General features: G+C 33.9%; 1 protein-coding gene and 1 long non-coding RNA gene across 7 annotated transcripts; one reads left to right on the top strand and one right to left on the bottom strand.

Annotated features, from left to right (window-relative positions):
* Positions 1-1,080: 1,080 nt before the first annotated feature.
* On the bottom strand, positions 1,081-11,520 carry LOC6619471 (ephrin type-B receptor 1-B). Of its 6 annotated transcripts, XM_032723839.1 has the most exons (15): positions 11,104-11,514; positions 10,738-10,893; positions 10,521-10,675; positions 10,370-10,449; positions 9,627-9,807; positions 8,997-9,482; positions 7,479-8,366; positions 7,241-7,417; positions 4,393-4,440; positions 3,563-3,691; positions 3,407-3,502; positions 2,975-3,345; positions 2,243-2,389; positions 1,830-2,159; positions 1,081-1,768 (listed from the first exon to the last, which is right to left on the bottom strand). In XM_032723839.1, exons 2-15 carry the CDS (start codon positions 10,749-10,751, stop codon positions 1,664-1,666), a joined length of 3,207 nt encoding a protein of 1,068 aa, XP_032579730.1. In that variant the 5' UTR covers positions 10,752-10,893; positions 11,104-11,514; the 3' UTR covers positions 1,081-1,663. The 6 variants fall into 6 exon arrangements, with proteins under 6 accessions (XP_032579730.1, XP_032579724.1, XP_032579727.1 ...); XM_032723833.1 differs by having other exon boundaries at positions 10,521-10,893; positions 11,104-11,520; XM_032723836.1 differs by having other exon boundaries at positions 10,521-10,893; positions 11,108-11,514.
* Positions 11,521-12,481: 961 nt separating this feature from the next.
* LOC116801917 lies at positions 12,482-14,533 on the top strand. The gene is made up of 3 exons (XR_004362279.1): positions 12,482-13,621; positions 13,681-13,758; positions 13,843-14,533. It is a non-coding gene; the product is annotated as an uncharacterized LOC116801917 (long non-coding RNA).
* The last annotated feature ends 76 nt before the right edge of the window (positions 14,534-14,609 follow it).

The raw sequence follows: 14,609 nt of genomic DNA, 5'->3' as shown, positions 1-14,609 counted from the left end.
CTTAAATGGCGCCAAGTGTAAAGTTATGACCTTTTGTCGTGTCAAACCAATACGCACGACTTACACTTTAAGTGGGTGCCCTTTTTCTTCTGGACCCTAAACTAAAATTTTCTGACCATTTTTCGACTATTGTCAATAAGGCCAGGGGTGTGCTTGGTTTTATAAAAAGGTGCTCTAAGGAATTTAATGATCCTTACATGACTAAAACCTTATTTATTTCGTTAGTAAGTTCGATTCTTGAGTATGGATCATCTATTTGGAGTCCACAATACGTAGTCCACTCGGACAGCATTGGACTTTTTGCCTTGCGGCGCCTAAATTGGGGTGCAACCCGTATATTACCTTCTTATTCCAGTAGAGTACTTTTAATTAATTTACCTTCACTAGCTAACAGAGTTCATATTTATTTTAGTCTTCTTTCGTTTGATTTATGTATAGCATGATCATTCGGCACATTCTGCTAAAGGATTTTCTACTTGTAACCACCAGCTTTCCAACCCTACTTAATCATCGAACTGTAAATAATAAATAAATACGTAAATAAGTTAATATGTAGATACTTAAAATATGAATTTTGCTGTAGGCAATCCCACGGTAGTGATCAATCATATCAGTATGTTAGCTTTGAATTGAAGGAATAAATAAATATGCATATTTAGTGCAAAATATAAAATATATAATATCACCTAAGAATATATAGGCCAAAAAATATAATATATTTCTTTTTTTAAGTTTGCATATAAATTTAACATGCCCATAAGAAATGACAAAATAGAAATAAAATCCATTTTTTTATAGAAATGAAAAATTTATTTCTTAGCCAGCAATCTTATCGGAGCTTTCTATTCACGGTCGGGCCTCACTTTTAAATCCACCAAGCAACGTCCAGGAGAGTAAATCCGGTGGGAAACCGACATTTTTATGGACTAATGAATTTTTTATTTCTAAATTCAGGAACGAAGACTTTATAGCGCTCAATATATCGTTTTCCATTGGAATACTTACTAGACATAATATATAATGATATTTTGAAATCCTACCAATTTAATAATACTGATCAGTGATAACACGGTAGTAACATTATGATTTAGGCCGGAATACCGCACCTTACGTACGAGTGTAATTTTATTGAGTTTTTCACTATTTTATGCAAAGTAAACCATGAATTATAATCTAATAAAGATGAATAGTTTTGTTAATTCCACTTCTATCACAACAAAAAAAGGTAAAATATAGCTAGGCAATCATAGCGCCACTAAACTTATATAATAATAAGCTTGAAAATTGTTCGTATGATAAATAATTGGTACACATTGGTATATAAAGTATAATTTTTAAACAACGTAAAAACAATACTTTTTCTATCATATATTCTATTGTTCTAGTTAAGAGAACCTATAAAATCCTTATAAAATGTATGTGTTTTTGTATCTCACACGTGTCAATTACACTCGAACTTTCCTAACTCGAAATCTGGTATAAATCGCACTTTTTTATTGGCAAAAGAAGATTAAAATGCACGTGAATAATATTGTATAACTTGATTTTTTTGCTGCAGATGTTGATTCGAAATAAGAAAGTTCCACCATATATTATATTATTTATATAATACATTATGTATTTTTTTATGTACACCTTACACTACTTTGTAAAAATTAATTGTTTATATTATAGTGTCGAGTTGCCGGGCTTGATGTAAAATCTTTTTTTGGTGTCCAACTAAAGTAATTCCCATGTCCGACAGTTGTTGAGCTGTTAACCTAGATATCTGCACACGAAAATTACCATTAATATTTGATAACACAAAATTGATAATTAGAAGAGTTTACCTGTTGAGCATTTATTAAATTAGCCTCTTTAAAATGTTGACAGTATCTAGACATTTTAATGTGCTCTAACCAAAGGTCGGTGCTTATGAAAATATTTTGACCACGCTGTCCATCCAAAATATGATTACCGTCTGATTCTGGTGAGGGTCGTGTTGTCAATAATGACTGTGGTTGTCGTGCCAAATTGTCAAGAGTTGAAACGATACTTGCAAATGTGGGGCGATGAGTACGTTGCTTTTGCCAGCAATCCAACATTAGCTGATAAAGTGCTTCTGGACAGTCCATCGGAGCTGGTAAACGGTAGCCCTTTTCAATACTCTTTATTACGTCCTAGAGATTGGATAGGTGTATTGTAGGGATTGTAGGTGGACAAGCATTAATACAAATATACTAGATTTTTATCGAGGTCATACCTGATTTGACCAGTTCCAATATGGACGTTCGCCATAAGACATGACCTCCCATAGAACTACTCCATACGACCAAACATCCGATGCTGAAGTAAATTTTCTAAAAGCAATGGCTTCAGGCGCAGTCCAACGTACAGGAATTTTACCGCCCTTTAAATAAAAAACATATAAACCTAATGTAAAAATGAAGGAAACACTTGAGGAAAAAAATCCCCAAAATCACACAATATTACTATGCTCACGCCGCCTTTTTAACCTATTTTATTATGAAATGTTGAGGTCTGTAATATACTTCAAACGGGGATTACCTTAATCTAAACAAGATATATAATTTTATTACATTTTTGTAAATGTTACTAATAATCGTCCCAAATGAAATATTTCTGTAGTTGAATGTGCATTTTAATTCTTCAACGTTCTAGCTTTTATAGTTTCTGAGATATCTATGTTCATACGCATCAAGATATTCGGTGGCGTAAGAATGGGCGTGGCAAACCCTTTAAAACACTAAAACTTCTTCATTTAAAAATTTGTAATACAAAAACCGCTCTCCAAAATCACCTAATGGCATTAAAACATGGTTTAAATCTATTCTATTCATAATAAACACATCGTAATGGTACTGTTATCATATTAAACACAATTTCTCTTGTTAGTTATATATCGTACAATGTTACGGAGTATATTAAATGCCTAACAGCTAAATTCATAAGATATTCGATCAGTTTTACTTACCCGAGTCGTGTATGCATCACTTGCATTTTCAATTTCACGTGACAATCCGAAGTCCGCGATTTTGCATATTAATTGGGCATTTACAAGAACATTACGTGCCGCCAAGTCTCTGTGTACATAATTCATATCACTTAAATATGACATCCCGCTGGCAATACCCCGAAGCATAACTATAAGCTGTAATGTTTGAAACTTTCCATCATTCACCCGAAGAAATGTGTCTAAGCTGCCATTTTCCATGTACTCAGTAATAATCATAACTGGATTAGACCGAGTAACTACTCCCTGTAGATAAATAACGTTTGGATGATCAAACTGTCCCATAATAGAAGCCTCTGTCAAGAAATCACAGCGCGCTTTTTCCGAAGATCCTGTGAGAACGAATGTTTAAGATACTAAGACAAATACTTGTTAAACCGCATGCAAACTTGCCTGGTTTTAAAGTCTTTATTGCCACATCAATGTCCTGTACAAAGTTTGGGGGTATTTTTAAGCGACCACGACATACATCGCCAAATTCTCCACCTCCTAAACAATGTTGTTCGTAAGATACTAAAAATAGTATAAATGTAGCAAAAAAAAACTTACCGATAATAGCTTCTATTGTAATGTAGTTTGCATCGATTTCTCGAGCGAATTCCCTTATAGCCTGATTAGGATCTTCATATGTATGGGGATCTACGTAGCTTCTACTATTTCCAAATAAAGGCGTCGTCACTAAAATGGACACCGGAAAATATGAGTCTTGACAAAATTACCAGTAATCCTAATAAATATTTACGTATATATACATTATTAATATTAAAGATACAATTATTAGTATGGATTGAAAATAACAAGCCAAGATTGTTGCATACCATATCAGTCTGTTTTTCAATTTTGTTAAAATTTTTCTAACAAGAAGAAAGACATTTTCATCAATAAAGTTGAAGAGAGCTCTAAAAGACGGAGCATTTAAAATGCTTTATTTGTTTCCATTTATTTTTCTTATAATAAGGCCTGACAAAAGTTACCCATAAACATAAAGAATTTCGGACGCGGAAATTAATTATATTTTATTAGTTTGTACAAACGCAACCGTTTTCCGAGGCTAGATTCGGTTCTTATTCAGAGACTTGAGTTCCAATTTCACGTATTGTTACGGAAAAGTTAGTGTTGTTTATTTGTAAAACAGTTAAATGCTGAACTCACTCACTGCCGGTTCGACAAGCACAAAGACAAAAACTGCAGACTGTCAGCTCACCAGGAAAACTATTAATTTAAAAGTGAACACGCCTTTAGAAATGGATTTCGAAAACTGATATTTTACATATCTACTTCTAATGAAGACACCATCCATAAATATACTAAATGCATGCGACCAAAACCACTTAAGCTTAGAATATAGCAAAGATATACAAAGTCACGAAAATTTATACCGTTTAAATGAAGTGTTTTAACAATTGGAGTAGTATCCATAGAATTAACTAAAAATAAAAATAAAAATATGTTGTATTGTATTGATATAGCATTTATATAATTACCAAATGGAAATTTCACGAACAAAAAGGTTATACTCGGCGACCCGACGCCATCTACCCTATACGTATTCATCGACAAGCCGGTATTTCTTTTCTTTCGGAGGTTTCAACTAGTCCGACCAAAAACGTAATAGAGAAGCACCCACTGACAACAGACCGTATCCAGATCTTTTAAATCGCTCGAAAATTTTAAAGTAATTCAGCCGACAAAATGGATACGGAAAATATGCCTTATCTGCACACATACACATTTATGTAGTCAATTAATACTCATTTTTATTATAGTCAAATATTATTCCCCTTGCAGAGGGGACATAACTTTAAGTCAGTAGTTTGTAACATACGTTTGTACTGCTATCTGACCGTTCTCTCAATTTGAAAGTTTTTTTCGTTATATTACAAGTGGTTTCGGCACGCACCTGATTGCATAATCATAAATAAATATTTGAATCCTCGAAATTGATTTAAATCAATATATACACATCTTAATAATGGATACTACCTGAGTCGACTTGCTCATGTCCGTCCGTCCCTCTGTCCGTATGAACGTCAAGATCCGGAAACCATTTCCAATTCTCGACATCGCAAAGGTGTCCCTACTTAAATCAAAAATGTGAGAGAATGCTATAGTCGAGTTCCCCGACTATCAGATACCCGTTATGCGAACGCGAAATTTAATTTTTCTGGGATATCGATAGATATTGGGGAATAAAATTTTTTTTTTTTATATTTTATTCTATTTTTGTAGAGAATAAACCAATTTTGTAGCGTTAAATAATTATATCACCGGATAAATTGAGCTCCAGTGAGAAATTTTTTTAAATTTTTCCGAAATGTGGGCGTGGCATTTTGTGGCGGTTTTAGGGCGTTAGAGTGTGCGTGGAAATACATTTTTTGCCAGATCAATAGAAATTTACAAGACTAATAAAATTATGAAAAATTTCGAAAAATTGGTTTAAAAATGTGGGCATGGCAGTCTTGGGCGGTTTGTTTCTAGAATCTGTAGGCTGAATCTCAACATTCTAGCTGAGATCTCGACAGACGAACATGTATAGATCGACTCGGCTATTTATTCTTATCAAGAGAAAACATCTAGAGAGAAAATATTATCATATTATGAAAACATAACACTTAGGGAACTCGCCAAAGATCAAGTTTTTTATCAAAAACTTGTGTTCAGCGAATTCTCGATTTGGAAGTGAAGATCAGTGATAAGCATTGCAATCCAGAAAAAGTTGATCCCACTGCTGATTGGACCGTTCTTTAAAGAAGATGCGAAACGTAAGGTAACTGTTAATGCTGACGGAGCTACAGACAGTAGAAATCGGTTCATTGAGAGGCGAATTCGGTGAACATTTTATTTCCCGTTCGGGATCAATCAATCGAGCGCCTAGTTACTACGATTTAATGGCTTTAGACTACGTTTTGCAGGGCTATGTTAATTCGCATATCTATACAGAGAAGCACGATTCGATTGACTTATTGGTAGACAACATTGAAACATTTATTCGTGGCATTTGTACTATCAGTTCAAATAAAGATTTTATTCGATTTTCTTATTTTTTTTTAATATTTTCTCCTATCTTCCAACAACAGTTACATTCCAAAATAAAAATAAAACGCAAAATACGAAACAAGTCCTATAAATACCCTCAAAAAGCAATAGCTATAAGCAATAGATACAACAAACTAAACACAATCTCCTCTAAGCTCTTGGTTAAAACACTTTAAACCTAATCTTAATAATAAATTCCATTTTACTTCCATAAATACAAATATACAAAATAAATAAATGGGACTTTATAAATCGCATAAAATCTATACAAAACTCGTCTACAACAACTAAAAACAGTTTCCCAAATAAATACATTGGAACAAGGGTAATAGATCTTCTCACTTCCACCTTAGAAGTGATGTTAAAACATCAGGAAATAATTTAAAAAATTGCAATACAATAGACAAAAAACAGACATGTATGAACTCGATAAAAAAAAAATTATCTGCATCGCCGTCCAAATTCGGCATAATAGACAAGGAAAACGTTGTTTCTTTTTTAAACTACAAATTAAGCGAAATTTATTTCTTTGCATTACAAAGTACAACAAATAGCTGTTCGACATTAACTACAAAAGAATTCCCTACAACTTTTCAACGAATCTAATATACCCTTTTACTCTACGAGTAAAGGGAATAATAATACTCTTCCTGCAGAATTTGTTATTATTAATTCATTTGACTCGTCATGAATTGAATAATCGATTTGCCAAAAACCATTCAGCACACCCACATTAATGCCTTCGGTCAGCAAAAAGCTCTCACGCTATAATTTCTATCGCCGTTTGCTTATAAATTCGCAATAATTACCATACAACCATGTTAAGAGGACTAATTATTTTACGTTTATGGGACGTAAATGTCTTCAAGAGCTTTAATTAAATGGTGCGCACAAGAACTTACAGTTTATATTTCCCAACGGGTAAAATAAAATGTACTGGTGAAGAATACGTCTGCCTCTAAATTACGATTCAAAATCTTTTGGCGCATAAATGCTTCAGTGGTTGTATAGTCACGGTACCTGTGCAGTGCACTCAACTAAATAATTTGAGTGACATCCCTTTTTTTTTAAAACGTCTAATTTTTTATTATAATTCCTTTTATGAATAAAGTGTATGTCGCATAGCTAGTTGGTTTATCGAGTTATGATATGTTTCTCATAGTTTTAATTTAAAAAAAAAAGTACTCTTACCTTCGTTGCTGGCGTAGTCAAGTGGTAATGGCAAATGATTAGTAGATTTTTTATCAAGTTCATCCTGATGCTTGGATCTCATGAAATATACTGTAGCTATTATAAAAATGACTAGAAATAATACTCCCGTCACGATGGCTCCAGCAATAAATCGTATTTGCACAGAATCGTCATATACTGTTATGATGGAATACATGATTAAATTTTACTGGTGCATAAATATAAGGATGACAATTACCTGAACCAACGGATTGTAGAGTTTGGGCGTAAATCATGTTACTATAAGAACCAAACCCATTAATCGTTTTACAACGAACTTGAAATCCATACTCCGTATTTTCTAAAAGTCCTACTATATGTGCCTTGGTTTCCTTTGTGTTCAAAGCTGATTTATTTATAGCATCTAATTCGACCTTTGGAAACCAGCGAACTTCATAAAATTCAAGTGGAAAATCACTTTGAACAGGTTTATCCCATTCTAGATCGGCATCCTTATTAGTTATAGCCAATATACGCAAATTAAAAACTGTCGAGAGCAAAACCGACTCAGTTGTAAAAACGATTTCAGCTTGACCGGTCTTTACTTCGTTCAAATCCAAAGGTATATTTAATAAAGATGTATTTGAAAATATTATGTCATTGACTGCCACCAGGGAAGACTCGTTGGTGTGCCTATTAAATTCGTTAATATGAGACACGCTATTTATTGCGTGTATCTGCACAGTGTATGTCGTTACCGGTTCCAGATTTGTAAGTGTTATTTTCGTTTCGTTAAATGTATCAGTTGAGGGATTGTATACCACATTTGGGCTGCACATATTACACTTGATCTTGTACACAATATCACTGTGGTATATTTTAGACTGAGTTTCGGATGAGAGCGATTCATTTTTGGCCGGTGCGCTCCAAGATATTATTGCACTTGTTTGATCAACAAACAACAACGTGAGATTAGTAGGCGCGGGTGGTGGACTATAACATGGCATATGTCGACCATCATTTGGATGTCTATAGTATCCAGACACACACTTACAGAAAGGTGAACCAGTTTTCGAAGCATTTGAATTGGGAGGACACGGAGTACATTTTGTAACCTCTGGTGATTTAAATGTCCCAAGTGGACATTCTGGAAAAATATATTAAAATACCATTAAAAGCTAGAGCTCAGTATTATATCACACTTGAGAAAAGTCGCGTCTTCGTTCCGCAAAGCATGTTCAAAGTGCACGTGTGCAGTGCAGGACAGCAAACGCGCAACATAACCTAAGCGACAAATAAATAGTCATGATGGGAATCGAGGCACTCTACCACTACCGAACTATTAACATCTCATGTTCCAAATATATATTTGTATACTAAATATTCGGATATTCGATACTGTTATCGAGAAGCAAATGGGTTTTTCCTGAGTAGGTGAAGTCTAAGAATGCAAGAAGCTTACGTTCACTTCTAATCAAAATATAGAACAACTTACAAAATAATAAATTTATGCAGCTCCCACATGAACGCAACTCCCACATCAACAACTTCCCTTCTTATAAAGACATTAAACTAAGAGAACTGAAGAGCAATTCATCTGAAGTAAAAAAAAAAATAAAATAAAAATAAATAGTAATCTGAAAGAGACCGGCCTTATAATATTTACATTTAATATCAGTGCTCTTCCTAAGTTCAATATGATTGGCAAAAAGAACTCAATTCGCAAGTGGGAAAATAATAAGGTATTAAACATTGGAAAATTATATGTAATACCAACCTGTACAAGTTTTATTTATGTAATTCGGCTCATAGCCAGCCTTGCAACGACAGCCACCAGTAAGAATTGTCCATTTTCCATCACCTTTACATAAGTACGTTGGCGTCTCATACGGTTCTGCGTTTTCGACACATGTTCCATTTTGTTTCTCAATTATAGTAATTTCTCTTCCCGTAGGTGTTTCGTTAAAGTGCGCAAAGTTTTCGGTAACAGCAGGACACGTAATATAATATACTTTTACTGCCAGAACGCTAATACAAGCGCCCTGATCTCTGAAAGCAAAATATACGCCTTTTTTGTTCACGGCTATACTTTTCACCTCTGTGTTAATATCTACATCAGAGTTCTGATTGAAGCGCCCCTCGCCAGCCGCGATGCGAGCAATCAGCCTGTAACTGTCTGTTTGCCATGGAGGAGGTTCTCGAGTAGCCGCATCAAACTCGTAAAAAAGTAAGCTAAATGTTTCTTTGCATGACAAGGCGTTTCCTAAAAAAATTTAAAACATTTTTCGAATTAAGATAAATATAGTAAATAATACCCTACAAACCGCATACATAACCGGTACTTCATAATTTGTTCACCGATATTTGTAGGATTTTATTGTGTTTAGGAACAATTTTATACACTTACCTGGGAATAAAGAACAATCGCGTATTGTGAACTGAATCTCAATGTAAAGTCGGTTTGCTGATCCACGATCGATAAAGGGCGACCACAACCAGTTATTGACGTTGTGATATGCCACATCGCAAACCACATAGCTTCTCCAGTTTATGCCCTTAACGAAGTCGGTAAATGACTCCTCCACCCACTAAAATGAGTTAATATGAAGGAGATATCTTACCGGTTAATAAAATGTAACTTCTCTAAGCCAAATCTAACTTTATAGGATCTTAATAGACTATAAGCTTTAAATTATGTACATGTAAACATGCAATATGTTTCAAATCATATATGATTTTCATATGATTTTTCTCCTGCTTCTGAGCAAATCAAAAGTCGAAGGCAAAGCATAGGCAAAAATCGAAAACCGACGAAAACCAAAAATCAGCTTCAGTTGCCTTCCACGGTTTTCTTGCTTTCTGCTTTGCTGTTGCTTTTGAGCGGCAAGTCATAAATTCTGGAAGTCGATGGCAGACGCAGCAGCATAAGCATATTAAAATCGATCAAAATTAAATGATTTTCAATCAGAAAAAAAGAGCACATCAATAATTGAATTGAGTATATATTAAATATAAGATATACTGAATTGAATATCTTATCACTACCAACAATTTATTGTCGTCGTAATTGTGGCAGTTTAACTAAAAACATTTTTGTTGTTTAAATAAAAATCGGAAATGAAAAAAAGAATAGCATATAATTATACGTACCCCTGGTGTTTGGGCTTGAGGTCCATATGGATACCTGGTCCACTCTAATGTAGCTTCTCGAGTTGTATCTAATAGAACAACTGTTGATATTCGTAAGCATTAGAAAGATATCATTTGCTGTTAAGGCTTAATATTGTTGAGCAGTACGTACCCTGATCTGCACGTGCCAATTTGAAGTGAATGGAAATTATAATAAGCAGTATTGTGCTTAATAATGACATTCTCGAACAAATTTGAGATCTGTTTTGCTCGCTAATTGGAGCTTGCTCTTTGTAAAACGCGGACTTGAGGGTTCTTATAGCATCACTTTGTACGGAAGTTAGAATGGTTACGGAAGAAGTTTTGCTTTTAATACCATCATATTTCACCTCGTCTTTGTCATTTGGGTGGCACCCAACCATTTTCATTTTGTTGGGATCGTTTTCGAGCAGTTTTATTTTATAATTGGCTTGTACGCACTTTGATGCGGATTTACCAATGTCGATAGCATTATTTGTGTTTCGGGTCCAGTTTAAAATCCAAGACTAAAATATTAATTAATTATCTTTAATGAACTTTGAAGAAATATGAATGTTATTAATGTGTAAATAATTTAAAGGGACCAATTCCCAAACATTTTGGAGTCGGTATTCACTGGCATATGTGCATATGCATATACATATATATATACGGAAGCGTATACACATATGGACCTGCATTGATACCTGCATTTTCCGACGCTGCTATATACATACATACATATGACCATACATGTTATACATATTTACACAAATGATAGTGTGTATGTATTCTTGCAAAGGGACGCTAGCTTTGATTTAAGCAATACATGTCACGGATGATTACTGTTATCATTTCAAGATCCATGGATCCATGTTATGGCCTTGAAACACAAGATGTTCGAACGGATTCAATTATTTTATATGTACACTTTGTACTTCAGGATCACTTTTATTGATACCTTCACAGCGGACTACTATTATGGAAGTCTCGTTTTTATTTTAAAGTGGTTCTTTTACAACCACAAAATCCCTTGAAGATTTTCTATTGATAGTTGGTAAAGACCAGAGTGTCATTTTCAGTCTTTTTTGTTTTTTTTTTATTTTTAAAATTCACTTATACTCAGCAATTCTGTTAAAACACTTGGTGTCGATAACTTTTATAACCACATTCAAATCCATGAAAACAAATTTTCTGAAAAAAATAAGTTAACATAGCATCGACGATATACCACAAATTTGGAATAATGGAAATGGTACAAAATGTCCTAACAGCAATAACTGACGTTCTTACAAATACGAATTATTGACACTTGGCTTTTAATGACTTTTAATTAATATTGTGTCGAAAGAATGTGCATTACAAATGATTGGCTCTCTACTGAAATGATATATAAAAATATCTTGCTTGATAACTGTAAAAATCTGACATACATTTATGTATATGCATAAGCATATGTACTCATTGCATATCTGCTGATCACTATACGATTCGATTGTTTGCAAATGCACGTTCGTTTTTGTGAAAGCTGTAATAGTAAATCTAATGATTGATGATAACTTAATTTTCCATCTATTAAAAGTAACTCGGGAAAGAATACATAGGAGACCAAAACGGATGTTCAATTCCGATTAATCACCAAATACTTAGACCAAAAGACAACCACTTGGCAAGTTTAACAACATCAACGTCTGCATCGTTGTCCATAAAGCCCGATGTCACCGCCTACGAATGGAGTTTTAAAGTAATATGGTTTGTATGCCAAAATGAATGACTAATGAATAAATACCATTTTTGAAATTTTAAAGCTGAAATCGTTATCCCATTAGTTTTCTTATGTGTTCCAATTTTTTTACCTCACCTCCTATTTTGAAAAAATACATACATATGTACAAATTTAGTTTAAGTGGGCAAACGAAATTATTTATTTTTAAGATCGGACAAGCAATAAAAACCAATTTTAATGGCTGTGCCAACGATAAAAAACTATTTTTAAAGGGTGGGCAAACAATTAAACATATTTTTAAAAGTGGGAAAACGTGTTCAGTTAATACTATTTAGTTTAAGATCTGGGAAAAAGTTTTATTCTCTAATAAAAACATTTATTTTTCATGGGATATATTCTCTAAATTATACCTTTTTTTAAGTGTAGGCAAATGTCATTGGAATACAAAATAAATTTAAAGAGAGTCAAAGTCAAAAGATTTTCGAAAATATTTAAATGTCATAAATTGTCAGGAGAATGGACACACTACATATTTCTGCACTTTAGCCCAATCTGCTTAGTTTTGTGCACTCCAAACTCCGAACCGTATTCAGCTAAAATAAAAAAAGTGTGAAAACTGTCAAGGATACAGCAGATTACAGAGTAGCCAGAATTTAATATAATACCCAGATTACATGTATTCCATACAAACGCCCTAAGACACGGAAAGAATCATGCAGAGCCGATAACTAAAAGTGTGCCACCTTATGGCAAACCATATTCTATGTAAATAATACAATCTTGTATAAGATTATCTTTGTGAAATGCTTACTAAGTTCACGGCATTAACCTAAAATACCGAAACCGACGTCATGTTGTTTGAAAACGCACCTTCAACATTGAAGTACGAGCAAAGACACTAGAATAATAATAATAGAATAGAATAATATTCTAGTGTCTTTGGTACCAAGACTACTTTTGTTAATGGCTTGCTACGAGCAAACTACAATAAGATAACGGCAATCATGCCATTGTCTGTCTGCTGTCCACTTTAAAATCATGGTGCTTTACAATTTACAACTAATGAAGTAGTCCCTACAAGTCCTTGTTAGCCCTAGAGGAAGTCCACCATATATAAGGTGCAACAACATAGAGTACACTTTACCAGTAAGTACTAAATTTAATGCATTTTACGGATACAAAATATCTTTCGCAATTAGAAAACTGCAAAATTACTATGAAAACTAACTGACATAAATACAAACATTTAAATTCCTTTAGGAGTGTTTCAGACACAAGTTAAAGTATATATATTCATTGTGATTCTGCATTCGCCGAGCCGATCTGGCCATGTCCGTCCATATGAATGTCGAGATCTCAGGAACAATACTAGCTAAAAAGTTGATGTGCATGGAGCTTCCAGATACATATGTACGTCGACGCAGAGCATCTTTGTTTCTACATTATGTCAAGCCGAAAATTTCGTATATTACGAGTAAGGGGTATAAAAAGTTTTTTGATCGCAATGACAAGGTTTTCAAAAAATTTCGGTGAGTATAACTAATTGCAACTTGTTTCATTTTAAATGTGTAGTTTCAATAATTTTTAGGATTATCGTTAAACTCCAGTTTGAACCCTTCTAAACCATATTGGAAAAGTATGCTCGCAAAATGGATAATGATTGTAGGTATGCACAAAATATGTTAAGCCTTGTTAAAACAATGCGAAATATAATAATGCAAATATTTTATAAACTTATTTATCTTTTTAGTGGTGAGGAACTCCGAAGAATTCTGGAATGCTAAATGAGTCAAGGGCAGCCATGTTAGTGGCGGAGAGAACGTAAAATAAAGGTGAGTCCATGGACTTTGGTCTACATCGTTGGACCTGAAATGCCGCAACCCGTGACCACTCAATCATTATACATGTCCGAGAATCACAGTACAGGACCAGGACGCGTGCGTGACGCCAGACAGTTGGAAAGACGAAGATATGTCATACAAACCAATATAACGAATCGATCAAAGGGGACAAAAGCCTTCCCATAAGGAACATACTAGAAATTGAATAATGAATATTACATTAAATTATAACTTTCTGCTGCTTAAATTATGTACATTACATTACCAATAATGATCAGGATCACGTTTCGATGCGCTGTAGCTATAATAGCTATGTTATATTACTTAGAGCGCTGGGATTTACCATGTTCGTTTTTGTGACGCCTACGTTGGCCCAGCCCACTTATACGATAACTCAATTCTAACATTTTTAGTTCCTTTTTCAATGCTATATGTTGGTCAAAGCCATTTAAACCAAATCCATTTGTCACTTACAATTTTATAAGCTTTAATAACTTAACCAAACAAATGGATCAGGTTATTTTGAATCAAATATCCATTAAGTCCCCAGCTGCAAAACTGAAAAATATACGCTACTTTAAACCCACCCAAAAAAGTAAAGCAAAGCAGTAAACAATTCAGTAGATCCCAGTTCACTTTCTCGCACTGCGCATGTTCAGGCTTTCGGGGTGGGGTT

The sequence above is a fragment of the Drosophila sechellia genome, chromosome 4, assembly GCF_004382195.2.
Source record: "Drosophila sechellia strain sech25 chromosome 4, ASM438219v1, whole genome shotgun sequence".
In the NCBI taxonomy this organism is placed as follows: Eukaryota; Metazoa; Arthropoda; class Insecta; order Diptera; family Drosophilidae; genus Drosophila; species Drosophila sechellia.
This window is presented reverse-complemented; position numbering and strand designations above follow the sequence as displayed.

Coding starts and splice junctions, on each gene's coding strand:
- LOC6619471 (XM_032723833.1), bottom strand. CDS start 11,130: ATGTATAACATGTATGGTCATATGTAT. Junction 9,808..10,369: donor CTCAAGCCCAAACACCAGGG/GTACGTATAATT, acceptor AACTCATTTTAG/TGGGTGGAGGAGTCATTTAC. Junction 2,160..2,242: donor ATTGGAACTGGTCAAATCAG/GTATGACCTCGA, acceptor TCCAATCTCTAG/GACGTAATAAAGAGTATTGA.